We start from the raw sequence: 15,536 nt of genomic DNA on the forward strand, positions 1-15,536 counted from the left end.
TTTTGCCTGGGCTGACCTGGACTGCAGTCTTCCTATTTACACTTTCTGAGTAGCTGCACCATTTCATAGTCCCACTGGTAGTGTATGAGCCTTTCAGTTCCCTCACATCCTTGAAAACACCTCCCTCACTTCTTTGGTTTTAGCCATTCTGGTAGGAGTAGGTGTCAAGTGGTACCACATTGTGGTTTCAATTTGTGTTCCCCTTATGGTAGTGGTATTGGGCATCTTTTTCTTTGCAGTACTAGGGATTGAAATCAGGACCTTGTGCTTGCTAGGCAAGCACTCTTCCACTTGAGCCATACCCCCAATTCTTTTGCTTTTAGTTTGTTTGCTTGTTTATATATTTATTTTGGTGGGACTAGGGTTTGAACTCAGGGCTTTGTACTTGCAAAGCCTTCTCTCTACCACTTGAGGCACACGTCCAGTCCATATTGCTCTGGTCATTTTGGAGTTGGTATCTCTCAAACTATTTGCCTGGGCTAGCTTTGAACCGAGATCCTTCCAATCTTAGTCTCCCAGGATTATAGGCATGAGCCACCAGCATCCTGCTTTCTTTTAGTTTATTTTTCAGGTAGGGCTTTCTGCTTTTGCCTGGGCCAGCCTTGGGCTGCAGTCCTCTTACCTATGCCTCCCAAGTAGCTGTGACCACAGGCAGGTGTGAGTCACCATGACCAGCTATTTTTGAGATAGGGTCTCAATAATTTTGCCCAAGCTGACCTCTAACCACAATCCTTCTGAGGAAAGAAACTTTTATGAAGAACAATGATCATGATATTGTTTTTGCCTGACAAATTCTAATGAAACCCCTTAACCTTCCAAGTAGGTTAGGAGTCATAATCTCCTCCATCGATCTTCTGGAAGAAATTTAAGGCAGAACTACTGCTAGCATGCCTGCTGTCCTGACTAGGTTCCTGATGTTGGCTCTGAACCCTAGACTCCCCACCCTGCTTCAGTCTGGAGGGTTCAGGCTTCTTATTTCTGTCTGTCATTCACTTTCTTACTTAGCTCAGCTATCTTTTTAATTTACCTGTGTAGTCCATGGTATTCTTTACTAACTGCTTAAGAAACTCAAGGTAAATATTCTCCTTTCAGAAAGACTAACACTTTGTTTCAGAATTTGAATCTGTTCCATTTTACTAGAAAAGGGAAAGTTTCCCTTCCATTCAGAAATGTGACATTCCTTTTGGAGACTCTGTATGTGGTTTCTTTCTTTCTTTTTTTTTTTGTGGGAGGTGAGATAGGGTCTTTTTATGTAGCTCAGGCTGTCCTGGAACTTGCTGTGTAGCCCAGGCTGTCCTCCAACTCAGAATCCTCCTGTCTTAGCCTCACAAGTGCTGGGATTACAGGCATGCAATGTCGTGCCCGGCATGATGCTACTGATTAAGATAATTAAGCTTTCCCTATTTGTGGCAGGAGTGCATTCTCTCTAAAATGTTTTCTCTCAAATGAACTGATAATTGTTCACCTTCTTTTCCTCAAACCATAAAAACACATATATTAAGTGGGTTTTTTGATATGTTTTTAAAATATAGTTTTTAAAAATATTGTTTATTTTGGTTTGCCCCCTAGCGGATCTAAAAAGAACAATTGCTGTCCTCTTGGATGACATTTTGCAGCGCCTGGTAAAACTGGAGAACAAAGTGGACTACATTGTTGTGAATGGCTCAGCGGCCAACACTACCAATGGCACTGGTGGGAATTTGGTGTCAGTAACCGCAAATAAGAGGATCAATGCGTCCGGCAGCGTCAGATAGCAGTGAGGGAGCCCTGGGCCGCTGCATCCACTATGGAGGTTTCCTGTCACAGGAAGTTATTTTAATTGCTGGCTAGGACAGTAATACTTTACAAAAAAGCTGTTCACATTTTCAAGGAGTTTGCTGGATTCATGGAACAAATTCTGTATATAAAATTTTAAATGATACTAGATGTTTTCAGACAGGTCTCAGTTATACTCTGTCCTTAAAGGGAATTTGGTAACACTGTTGATACAATAAACAGGTAGGTGATCTTTGTGTAAATCTTTCCTGTTTGAGATCAAGTTGAAACATAAACACTAAAAGACATGGATTTATTTCCATTAAATATTATTTAAGTATATAACATGTTTTTAGGTCAGTGGAGAATATTGTTATTGAATCATCCTGTCATTTGTTCTCAGTAGTTGTAACTGTTGACTAAGGCTATTAAGAAGTGTGCTTCCTTCCACTAGTATATTTTGTTACTCAGATTACAAGCAGAGAAAGGAAGGAGAATGATGAAAGTAATATTTTGAAATCATGACCCAAAGAATGTCTTCATTTGCACTATCCTTCAAAATAACTGAAGGTTAATTGTATATTTTTTAAAATCACATTTGTAAGAGTATAATCTTGAAATGGGTAGCAGTCACTGTCCATAACCTATCCTAAATGTTGGTAGCAATTCAATAACAACATTAAAATAATATGTCTAATCTCATACTTAAAAATTTCTTACATATATTCTGAAGAATAAAAGATATTTTTATGATGAAATAAAGATGACTTAAGTATTCATGATTTTTCACATACATGAATGTTGATTTAAAAGTTTAATCCCATTGTCGTGTGCCTGTAGTCCCAGCTACTTGGGAGGCTGAGGCAGGAGCATTGAAAGTCCAAGGCCAGCCTGGTCTATATAGGAAGACCCTGTCAAAAACAGGAAAAGCTTGACCCCTTGTGTATGCCATCAGGAAAGCACATTATTTCCTTGTTTTGGTAATTTTTGCTTTTGTTGTGTGGGTGGGGGAGGAGGGGAACTCTTGAGGACTTTAGCCGGATGTATATAATAAAGGTAATTGTGCTACATAAAATTGCTTGGAAAATGTTACTGTTACTTTATGTTATATAAGAGTATCATGCTTTATGCAACTTTGGATTAGATACCCTTTTTATATGTTGACCACTTAAAATATCCAAGAACATTTCAAATATAATTTATGAAGATAGACTATCTTTTCAGGAAAAGAGCTACTGTATACAGCACAAGAAATCTTAATCTTGGGTAATTCTAGTATAAAGTACACCTTTATTTAAATTTCCGTTGTAGCAAATCTAATTGCTATATGTCCTATATTTCATAGTATTTATTCTATGTAAGAACTGCTTACATGCAGCTAGCTTCTAGATTTAGAGTATATTGAATTTAGTTTTAGATATTATATTGTTCTTTATTATAATATGCTACCACAAGTAGTAGCAATAATTATAATATTTTGTTAAACTAAGTATGAGAAAATATTGTTTTGTGAAAGATAGCTTTCAAACTGTTTTCTCTGTATGTTTATGTGAAGAAATTATATACCATTGCCAGGTGAAGTTTGGAGTAATTGTTTGGTCTCTGATTAGATGTGAACTTTTCATTTTTGTTTTCAGGGATGAAATAAAATAACATTATTTGTACTTATAAAGTGTTACATGCTTTTTTCTTTAATAGTAGGCATGCATTTAATAATTGGTAAACGATTAAAAAGTATCTTAACATAATTTTGGGTTTGTTGCATCAATTCCAGGTAAAACTTTTAAAAGAGGAAAATTGAAGGTTATCTATAGAGTCTCTCATTTATACCTAGGTAAGGCTAAGGGGTCTGAGTGCAGAGACAGATTTTTTCCTGATACTAGGGTAGTTATCTCATAATACTAATATTAATATACCATCTCAAAATTCTAGTGTAATTTCTTCTGGTTAATATTGGCTTTTTGTTGTTTCAGTGCTGGGTGTCAGATCTGGGACCTTGCACATGCTAGTCAAGTGCTCCCACTGAACTACACACATAGCCCCAACTTTCATCTTATTCCTTTACTATGTAGACCAGGCTGGGCTTGAACTTAATCCTCCTGCTTCAGCATCAGTAGCCCTCAGTAGCTGGAGTACAGGCGTGCACACCGGCACTTTGAACCTTTATTTATGTTTTAGATGTGTCTATAGCCTATGATCCACTCAACCTCAACCTTTTATTCTCTCTAATCAAGATTCTGTTTAATTGGCAAGTTTCATCTATTTTACTCTAATTACTGGTATGTTTTTATTTACTTATACCATCTTATTTTATGCTCTTTATCCTTATTTGTTATAGAAAAATAAATAGCCATTTCTGTTATCACACAGAAAATTTTGTGACCAAAATGTGTGTGGAGTTTTTCCCACACTCAAAGCAATTCTGCAGTGGATACTATAGCTAAGTATCCTATAATTCAGTTTAGCTCTGATGCAGTTTGCTGAGCATAGGTTCAAGTCTCAGTCCCACAAGATGTCAGATGCTACTCGCAAATTCCAGGGTCTGAGCAAATGGCTAAAAATTGGTAATTTGATGAAATTCTCTGAGTTGGATTAATTTGTGAGAGACTCACAGGATTCAGAGAAACACTTTAGGTATGTTTACCCATTTATTACAAAGGATATTTTGAAAGATAGAAATGGTAGCCAGAGGAAGAGATACTGAGGGCGGGATAGGTGGGAAGAGGTGCAGAGCTTCCATAACTCTCTAGTTGCACATCCTCCAGGCTCTTCCATGTGTTCAGCAACCTGGAAGCTCTTGGAACCCAGTCCTTGCAGTTTTATGGAAGCTTCATTAAGTAGCATGATTGGTTACATCACTGGCCATTGGTGATCAACTGAACCTTGGGTTCCTCTCCCCTTCTTGGAGACAGAAAATGTGGGGCTTAAAGTCCCAACCCTCTAATCACATTGTTTTCCCTGACACCAGCGTCCCCCATGTGAGGCTGTCCAGGACCACCTAGCCATCAGTCCTCTCATAATCATATAAAAGACACATCTCTCTCAGTTCTCCAGCTTGTGGCTCAAGCCTGTAACACCAGGTCCTAGGAGGCTGAGCTGGGAGGCTCACAACTTGAGGTCAGACTGTACAAAAAGTTTGGGAGATCCAATCTCAACCAATAAAAGCTGGGCATGGTGGCCTGTGCCTGTCATCACAGCTATTGGGGAAACTTAGGCTGGGTCAGGGAAAAAGTTTGACCCTTTCCCAAAAGAAAAAGAACAAAAAGGGCTGGTGGCAAGGCTCAAGTGGTGGTAGAACACCTGCCTAGTAATTGTGAGGCCCTGAGTTCAATCCCTAGTACTGGTCTCCCCCAAAATCACTTTATTTCTTCCTAGAATTTTAGGAGCTATGTGCCAGGAAATGAGGGTGAAGACCAAATATATATTCCTAATTGTATATATGTTTCTAAATATATATTTCTAATTATAAATCACATCACTTTTTCTTTTTTTGGTGTTTTTGAGACAGGATCTTGCTATGTAGCCCAGGCTGGCCTCGAACTTGCAGTTGTCCTACCTCAGCCCCCCAAGTGCACAGTTTCTTAAATGCTTTTTTTCTTCTTTCCTGCGTCCTACGAGGTTAATGCTGTTTTCTTTGTTCTTCTTTTCCCCTTTACAGTTTTGTAAGTAATATATTCAATTTCTAGTCGTACGTTAATTACCTTTAAATATTTCATGCTTCTTTGACTTAAAATTAAAATTAGGGGATGGGTGTGGTGGTTCACATTTGTAATCCCAGCTACTCGGGAGGCAGAGTTAGGAGGATTGTGGTCTGAAGACTCCTGGAAAAAAGCATGAGACCCTATCCAAAAAACTAAAAGCAAAAGGACTGGGGGGCATGGCTCAAGCAGTAGAGCACTTGTTCACACTCCAGCACCTTAATAAATAAATAAATACATACATACATAAATAAATAGTAAAAAACCTTGACCTTCTCCTAGAACAATAGAATCTGGAAATTGTTAACTATTCCCTTCTTATCTTTTGTTAAAAGATCATTAAAGTCAGTTTTGTTGTTTCTTGAGATGCAGTTTTCATTTTTTTGAGACAAAGTCCCACTATGTTGCCCAGGCTGCCTTGGAACTCCTGGGCTCAAGTGATCCTGCTGCCCAAGCCTCCCAAGTAGCTGGGATTACAGGTCTGTGCCACCATGCTCCACTTTAAAGGCAGGACTGTGGAGGTAATGAGTTTATTCTTTTTAGATTAGTTCACACTTTTAAATTTACAGTTCTGTGAGTTTTGACAAATGACTTACAGGCATGTAACCTCTATCATGAGATATTTTCGAGGAAGAAAATAAAAATGAATGAGGCTTCATCTGGGGTACTTAAAGTGTACTTGGGAGGTGTTGTTAAATCAGGTCAGAGACATGTCTGCAGCTGGACCTTCAAAGTGGGCTTCCCGCATGTGTGACCCAGATGCATGTTGACCTTGGTCTGACTGCAGTTCTCCAGCTCTTGTGAACCATTTGTGAAGTACCCCTTTCCCCTAAATTACCTAGCGATCAAGACGACACTCAATCCCTTTGTAACAAAACAGTGTAACTCTGACTGTACTACAGTAAGGCCACTTTATTCATGGATTTATTGCATATGGTTTTGACCAAGCACGATTAAAAAAAAAATCAAATGTCAAAACTAAAAAATCAATTCCCACACGTGCATTACTCAGCTCAGTGAATGTGGAGAAGCTCTCAGTCAGTCCCGCGTTATCCTCAGCTGTGTTTTAATCATTGCGTGGTCTGTGAAGATATTGCCTCCCCCAAAGCAAATGGTGTCCAAATTGCAAGGTAGAAGTGGACTATGTTTAATTGAAGTAATAAAATAAAAATTTGAGATTCATTGAAAGGCCACGTGTCCTTAGCAGAAGTAAGGCAGCATTCTGGGAAAGATAAGCCAAGCATCTGCAGTACAGCACTGAACTCTGTATCCTGAGCACAAGGTTTTTCCTCAAGGGGATGGTGGCCCCTTGGAGCCACATACCCTTGGATACCAGTCACAATTCCTGATAAGCAAATAATGTAGCCACTGCCTTGCAATTTTAAGTATAAATATAGCCACCATTTTTTTAAAAACCTCAGAGCACATTTTCAAGACTGCTTTAATCCTCTTTTCCTTGATTACAATTGTATTTAGTCCCAAACAGATATAATTATTTTGGTTCTTCACTATGTCAATTTTACATTTGGTTGACAATATCTAGAACATTTCCACCATCCCAGAGAGTTATCTGGGATTCCTTTGCACCTTAATCCCTTAACCCTGCATGTGCTGATCCACTTGCTCTCTCTAAAGCTTTGCCTTTTTCAGAATGTTCTATAAAAGGAATCCATTATGCAGCTTTTTGTGTGCTTGGCTTTTTACCGTTAGCATATAACACTCTTTTAAGAGCTATTCGTGTTGTAGCATAAATCAATAGTTCTTTTATTGCCGAGTGCTACCCCGCTACATAGGTATGCTATCTGGGTATCTGTTCTTCAGCTGAAGTTGGGCTGGCCCTAACTTCTGGTGATTATCAATAAAGCTAATGTAAACATTCTGTGTAGGTCTTTGTGTTTATATATGTTTATTATTTCTCTTGAATAGATACAGATATATGTGACATTGCTGGGTTGTATGCTAAGTGCACGTTTAACTTTACAAGAAAACACCAAACTATTTTCCAGAGTGGCTGTATTGTTTTATATTGAAGAGTTCTAATTGTTCCGCATCTTCAACAGCTCTTTTACAAAATCTAGCTGTCCTAATCATTACCAAACGCAGGTCCGGCCACTCACCACTTAAAAGTCAATATTCTGGAGATGAGAGTTGGTGGCATAGAAACTGCTTTTATTCAGGGGCCAGCATTCTGAGAGGATGGAGGGGTCACCATTCTCAAAGCTGCATCTTGGGGAACTCGGGTGCAAAGGGCTTTTAGAGGGAGGGAAAGGAGCAGGGCAGGAAGGCTGTGTGCTGAGCCAGGTCTTCATCACTCACAATGTGTGTCTCAGTTTTTTTCCTTCTTCTCTGGCTGAAACGTCACAATTGAACTTCACCTCCTTGACCTGGTTCTTTTAGTTCTTTTTTGCAAGTTAAACCTCATACAATTTACGTGGTTTGTGTTAGTTAAGGCATAGAACTAAAGAATAAGGAAGCACATTACACATTCTGATATTATTTAAACATCACCAGATGTTCTGGGCTCTAAATCTAAATAAAGATTATTTAGCGGTTAACACCTTAGTCATTTAGGTGTGGCTGGCTTCTCGGTAGAATTTGGAATGCTGGGCAACTAAGCCTTGCAGAGGAGGCGCCACTGTTACACAATCACTGCGACTAAATGATTAGCTTAATTAATCAATCATTTTGAACAGTACTCAGCTGGAGACTAAGGTCATCTCTCTGCACATGGTATAAACTCTCTCTCTGATTCTTTGTCTTGTGCAGTGCTCTGTCTTCCTGGATTATCTTTTCCCCTTCATTTTAAGGAAAATGTCTTGGGCTGCTGGAGTGGCTCAAGTAGTAGAGTGCCTGCCTAGCAAGTGTGAAGCTCTGAGTTCAAACTCCAGTGCTGCCAAAAGAGAATGTTTGGCCTGTTTGGTTTCCTCTTCCTTGTGCTGCAGCCTTGGACCTTGCACAATAAACTGGAGGCAGTGGGAAGGCTCACCACATTTGTTTTCCTTCTCTTGGGCATCACTGTTCTGATTTCCTGTTGTCCTGTGTGTGAAAACGGCCCTTTTATATATTTTACCCTGTTTTTTACTTGTTATTTTTCTTTGACTGCTGTAGCAAATGACCACAAATTTGGTGGGATAAAGCGACATTTATTCCCTTAGAGCTCTGGAGTTCAGAAATCTGAAAATCAGTTACACTGGCTGAAACAAGGTGCTGGCCGGGCTGTGCTCTGTCTGGAGGTCTAGGACAGAATGGTTTCCTTGCCTTTCCAGCTTCTGAGCTGTGTTCTTTGCATTCCTTTGCTCAGGGCCCCTCTGTCCCTTTCCAAAGCTTGCAGTGTAGCCTGAGGGCTGGGGGTGTAGCTCAGTGGTAGAGGGTATGCTTAGCATGCAATCCCAACACCAAATGGTGTTTCCCCCACTCTTATTCGTTGTATTCTTTAGAAAATAATAAATGTACTTATTTCATGGTCTCTACCTAATAAAATCCTCTTAGGCAAAGTTCTTTGTGGTGTAATCCTGTAGTTTGTTGTGGTTAATGATATTCATTCTTTCATTCTAGGTTGTTTTTGTTTTGTGATTTTGATTATAGTGGCAATCCTGCTAGGCCTAAATTGAAATTGTATCTTGACATTGATTTTGTATTTGCTTTCTGCTAGGGAGCCTGGGACTGTTGTTATCAGTGCAGGACTGATTTTTATCTTTTTGCCTTGGGAGTTAAAAAACCAAGCAGGTGCTGGAATTTAAGCCCCAAGCTCCTGTGAGGGCAGGATTATAAGAGTAAGGGTGGCCTTTTCCACCCCCTGACATGAGGAAAAGTAGCCTTTTATTGTCATCTTTACAGGCATGTCCCCCTCCCCCTTCCTTTCATTGATGGCTTGTGTGTGTAGCCCCAATCTTCTGCCCTAACACAGTCTTGTAACTGAAACCCTTGCTTCTGTTCCATGCAGCCCAGCTTCTGCTCAAGAATTCTTAACTACTCTGATTTTTAATTTCTCCTTTTTTTTTTTTTTTTGCTCATGGGCATTTCTTTTATTTATTTATCATTTGGGGGTTGGAGGAGAACCAATACGGGCTCACTGTCTTGTCCTTTCCTCTGGCACTACTCGCCATAACTCTAGTGACTTAAGTATTTATGAATACTATTCCTCTGAAACCAAGACTGCACTTTATTGACCTTTTCACCTCTATGTCTATTCTGCTCCTGTCACTTATTCCCATGGTCACACCCCAAATCTTACCAATAACCACACCTTTTCCATAACATTTAAGCATCATACCTGAACACCATTTCCCCCACTGCTTTTTTTTTGGTGGTACTGGAGTTTGAACTCAGGACCTCAGGCTTGCTTGGTTATTTATCACTTGAGCCGCAACTCTAGGCCTTTTTGGTTTTAGTTATTTTTCATGTAGGGTCTTGCACTTTTTGCCTGGCTGATCTGGACTGTGATCTTCCTACTTAAGCTTCCCATGTGTCTTGGATCACAGGTGCTTGTCCCTGTACCCAGCTTTTTCATTGAGATGGGGTTTTGGAAACTTTTTGCCCAGGCTGGCCTCAAATCTTGATCCTCCTGATCTCTGTCTTAAGAGTAGTTGGGATTACAGGCGTGAGTTACCATGCCTGGCCTCATTTCCTGTCTTTACAGCACACTCCTTCCAGTCCCTTGACTCCAGTAATTCACCTCCTCAAGATCTCCAATCTATTGACCCTCTATCTTATTACTGCTCTTGTGCTCCTTTATGTGCTTACTGTCTCTGTTTTCCAGTGTAGATGCTACAGTTTAGTGTTATAGCTTCTCTAATGAACAACCCAACTCCCTTGCATCTCTCTCCTGGTGTGCTTATAGCATTTAAGTCCCAGCTGTATTTATTCCATGATTATGGGTACTACCTGATCTCTGTTTTATTTCATGGCCTCTTTAACCATAAGTAGATTCTTTTTTTGGGGGGGGGCAGTACTGAGGTTTGAACTCAGGGCTTTGCGCTTGCTAGGCTGTCACTCTACTGCGTGAACCACACCTCCAGCCCTTTTTGCTCTAGTTACTTTTGAGATAGGGTTGTTAGAAATACTGTGGTGCTGCCATGATCACAAATCAGACACATGCTCAAAAGCTGATGGACGAGGCAAAATTTACTTCTTCAGAAGGGTGTGTGTGTCTCTTACCTAAGTCAGGCAAGCCAGCACATGCACACACACACGGGGACAGAGGCATCGTCTCAGTTTTTATCCCTGACGTAGGACTGCCCCTTGCTCTAAGGAGAGAGCTTGGGTTCACAGTCTTTGTGATTGGCAAAGGTCGAGGTTTAGGGGAGGGCATAGGGGAAGAGCAGACATGATTGGAAAGCATAGATATGAGATTGGTGTACCCAAAGACAAAGAGGTGACCATAGTGTGGGAATTTCTAGGATTCTGGAGAAACTGAGGCCTGAAATGACTGTTTGACCTGGAATGGCAGCACCAAGTATATAATTAACCTGTGGGCCAAGGGGACCTTGAAATAGAGGTTCCTTTAGACAATGATTATCCTAAGACTAGCAGTTTGAGTTTTAAAACATGGGATGACAAACAATTCTCTGCTTAAAGGTAGAAACTTTATAGCCAGGCAACGTGCCACCAAGCACATAGACAACTGGGGAAATGAGCTAATAGCCACACAATGACAGACATACTTCATAGTGTGATACTGGGGGAAAGAGGCTCAAGTCCAGGCCCTCAGATTAAGTCTCATGATCTACTGACTGAGCTAGCTCTGACAGAAAAGACCCAATTTAGCTGATTCTCACAAGCTGTAGTATTTTTCTCTTCCTGTTGTCCTGGACCTCAATCCTCCTGTTTTATGCTTCCAGAGTAGCTAGGATGACAGACGTGCACCACTGTGCCCAGCTATTAAGTACATTCTTAAAAGCCATCTATCTGGTGGTAATTCTACTGACCTAGTCAACTTATCTTTAGCTCTACTTAACTGCTTCATACCTTCTCTCTCTTTAATTCCCTGATACTTCTCTTTATTCTGCATTAGTAAGCTTACTTCATATTTTACTAAAAAAAAAGAAATAACTAAAAACTTCCAAGCAGGAATGGTGGCACACAACTGAAATCCTAGCATTCAGGAGGCTGAGATAGGAGGGTTGCAGGTTTGAGGCTGGTCTGGGCTACATAGTGATATACTGTCAGAAAGAAGGAAGGAAGGAAGGAAGGAAGGGAGGAAAGAAAGAAGGAAGGAAAAGGAAAAAGAACTTCTACATGTTTCCTCCAGCAAATTTTGTGATCTGATTTCCTCTTTACCTGTACACTTCCAAACTTAACTTTTCTTATAGCAGCCAAAAAGCCCGTGTTTCTAAGGCCAGTATATTCACTTGATCCTCTTTTTCCAAATCATTGATTTTTCTCTTCTCTCTTCCCTTTTCTGCCTCAATACAAACATGCTGTGCCAGGCATGGTGGTACATACCTATAATCCCAGCACTAGGAAGATGAAGCAGGAGGATGGTGAATTGGAGGCCAGCCTCAGCTAAGTAATGAAATTCTGTCTCAAAAAGCAAAAAATAAACAAACAAAAATACATACATGCTGCAACATTCTTGCCTCAAAGTGAAAAAAACAACTCAAAATGGGAATAAAAACAACACCCCCTGCTTTTTTTGTTTTTTTAGTACTGGGGCTTGAACTCAGGGCCTTCACCTTGAGCCTCTCTGCCAGCCCTTTTTTTGTGTGTGTTGGTTATTTTTGAGATAGAGTCTCATGAACTATTCGCCCAGGCTCAGGCTGGCTTTGAACTGGGATCATCCTGATTACTGCCTCCTGAGTGCTAGGAGTACAGGTGTAATGTAATCCTAATTACCCTCCAGCTGTTTTTGACCCCACTTTCTCTCTTTCAGCTATGGCCACTGTATGAGTCACTTATTGTTTATAGCAAATTACCACAAAGATTAGTAGCTTAAAGCAAAACTCATTTGTTATCTCACAGTTTCTGTCCTATCAAGGGTCTAGGTGCACATTAACTGGGTCTTCTGCTAAGTGTCATACAAAGTTGCAATCAAGGTAGTGGTCAGAGCTGAGGTCTCTTCTGAAGGTGTGACTTGCAGACTCAGGCCACCGATGGCTGGATTCAGTTCCTTGCCAGCTGTTGGGCTAAGGATTTCAGGTCCTTGCCGGTTGGTGGCCAGAGGCCACCCTGGGCTCCTTAGTATGTAGCCCTTTCAACTTGGCAGCTTGCTTCAGCAAACCGTGCAAGCCAAGAAGGCAAAGGAGAGAAGTTGGCCAAGATGGAAGTCACATCTTTTACAATCTCATCATGGAAGTGACATCTAAATGCTGCTGTGCTCTTATTGGTTATAAGCAAGTCACACAAGGGGAATGGATTATACGAGGTTGCAAATACCAGGGGCCTTGGGGGTCACTTAGAGGCTGCGTAGCACAGCCTCTTCTCTCCTTCATTTCCTTCCTGAGTCCACTGCAGCTACACTTACCAAGGCCAAACCCGATGGTCAATTCAGTATTTACTTTCTTGAACTGCTTCAACTGTATTTAGCACAGTTGTTAACTCTCTCTTTATTAATTCATGAAGATTTTCAAACATCCACAAAAATACACAAAAGCAGACTTCCATAGACTCCCACGTGCCCACCTGCTGGCTTCACCAGCTGTCAACATTTTGCTGTACTTGTTTCACAATCACTATCACTCATCCCTTTTTCTTATATAACCATTTCTGAAGACCCAATACAAATTATGCAGATTTTCCTGATTATCTTAAAAATGAATTTTTGTAATTGCTTTTCCAAACTAGAATCAAATCAAGGTCCATGCATGGAATTTGGTCCTGATCTTTTTTTTTTTGTATGGGGTTTGAAGTCAGGGCCTCATACTTGTTAGGCAGGAACTCTCCCACCACTTAAACCACTCTGCCAGCCCTTCCTGTAGAATGTCTTTTTTTTTTAAGGACAATGTGAGGGAGTACTCAGCTGCAGACACTTTATATTTTAATGCTTTGTTTGCTGCAATGTTCTTCGGTTTCTTTCTTTTTTATTTTGTTTTGTTTTGGTGGTCCTGGGGGTTGAACTGAGGGCCTCACACTTGCTAGGCAGGCACTCTACCACAAGAGCTAGGCCGCCAGCCCTTCCTGTAGGATGTCTTGATTGCTTCCTTGTACTGTTTTATTTTCATCTCTGTCATCTATGTTTCCTGGAGTCTAGAAGTTAGATCTAAATACACTTAGTTAAATTTGTTTCAAAGTTTTAACAGGAATACTTTATAGGTAAAGCTAAAAAGTTGACGTACTTCACATTATTTCGTTATTTCAAGAGCATATGGATTCAGATGGTGAGACAGTTGGCGACAGCCAATTCCTTCCTCTTCACTTTAGTTTCTCATCAGTGTTTCATTTAATGATTCTAGCGTCTATTGATGCCTGTTTCCTGATTCACTCGAAACTATCAGGGGTTGCAGCAGAGTGGTTTTTAGTTCCTTCCGCATTTATTCGCTAGGATTCTTCTGTACAGAATTTATATCCATTAAGACTATTTGGTGACCCTGAAATACTATTCCTACCAGAATGACAGGAAACAGCTTTAATTATTTCCTTTTAACTAATTAATTTTAGAGTAATATATTGATTACCTTCGTGGTAATGATTGTATTTCTCTCTTTTTCATCTTTGGAATATCACTATGAACTCATGGCCTTACACTTCTTATGTATTTCTATCGATTGCAGGTTTTTGATGCTCAACTTATTCTATTCTGGCAAAAGGGGAAATCGTTTAGGTTTCTGTATTCATTTGATATGGCAACAGTTTTAAAAATTGTTTTAATTGGTAAGTAGAATTATGTTTGTAGTATACAACATGCTATTTTGATATATATGATGGTATAATCAAATCAAGTTAATATATTTATCACCTCATCTTTTTTACTCTTTTAGCAAGTTTTAAGTATTCAATGCATTATTATCGACTATGGTCACCATGTGGTAAAATTGAGCTCCAGAACTTATTCCTCCTATGTAACTGAAACTTTGCACCCTTCAATCAATACTTGTCTATTCTGTCTTACCCACTCCATTGGAGTCCCTGGTCCCCACCATTTTGTTTTCTGCTCCTAAGTTTGACTTTTTTAGATTCTCCATTATTGGTGAAATCATACAGTATCTGTCTTTCCATGACTGGCTTATTTAGCAGGATGTCTTCCAGGTTTATCTACATTATTGCACGTGATAGGCTTTCCTTCTTTTTAAGGGCTGAGTGGTATTCACTTATATGTGAATATTTCTTATCCATTCATTCATCAATGGACACTCAGGTTGGTTCACTGTCTTGGCTGTTGTGAATAATGATGGAATGGACGTGGAATACATCTAGGTATTTGATATGGTGACTTTGTTTCCTTTGGATCTGTACCCATGAGTGGTAGTTCTAGTCTTCAATTTTTTGAGGCATCTCCATATTGTTTTCCATAATGGCTGAACTAATTTACATACTTCTTTTGTTTTGTTTTTTGGGCAATACTGGGGTTTGAACTCAGGCCTTGTGCTTGCAAGGCAGGTGCTCTACCACTTCAGCCACTCCACCAGCCTCTAATTTGCATTCTTACCAACAGTATCCAAGGGTTCCCTGTCCTCCACATCCTCAGCAACACTTATCGTTTGTATTTTTGATAATAGCAATTCAAACAGGTTTGAGATGATGCCTCCTTCTGGTTTTAATTAGGCAATATTAGTTTTTGAAAGCTTCCTTGCTTTTTGGCACAGTAAGATTTCCCAACTGCAACTGGTACATTCATTTGAATTGACTGCTTATTTAAAAAGAACTTATTCTTTTTAGTGTGAAATGGTGTTTCAAAAATGGTTGCTGCTGGGTTATAATTGTTCCTTGACCTTCTCAGTGGACAGAGATAGACAAAAATAAAAAAATTAGGAGTTTATGCTAGTATTTATAACTACAGTCTAAGTTTTCTTTTTACTGATCTTTTTATGTTGAACATTAGGTTTTAGTAGCTCTAACATAATTTCTTAGTTGTAGTATGTCAAGATAGGCATATGTTCCAAAATAATAACAGTATTGATATTAACAATAATATTAAATGAGGCTAGA

General features: G+C 39.7%; 1 protein-coding gene across 4 annotated transcripts in view; it reads left to right on the plus strand.

The window, feature by feature from the left end:
* The window catches only part of Ccdc126 (coiled-coil domain containing 126), a 33,006-nt gene extending 18,738 nt beyond the window's left edge, over positions 1 to 14,268 (plus strand). For 3 of the 4 annotated variants that reach the window (XM_020185353.2, XM_074065155.1, XM_020185351.2), the window contains exon 3: positions 1,570 to 3,474. In XM_020185353.2, the coding sequence (XP_020040942.2) occupies positions 1,570 to 1,754 (185 nt within the window). In that variant the 3' untranslated portion in view covers positions 1,755 to 3,474. Of the gene's footprint in view, positions 1 to 1,569; positions 3,475 to 14,161 lie in introns of those variants that run through there. The other variant, XR_012445234.1, reaches the window with a different exon arrangement.
* Positions 14,269 to 15,536: the final 1,268 nt, after the last annotated feature.

This window comes from Castor canadensis, chromosome 2 (assembly GCF_047511655.1).
Source record: "Castor canadensis chromosome 2, mCasCan1.hap1v2, whole genome shotgun sequence".
Classification (NCBI taxonomy): Eukaryota; Metazoa; Chordata; class Mammalia; order Rodentia; family Castoridae; genus Castor; species Castor canadensis.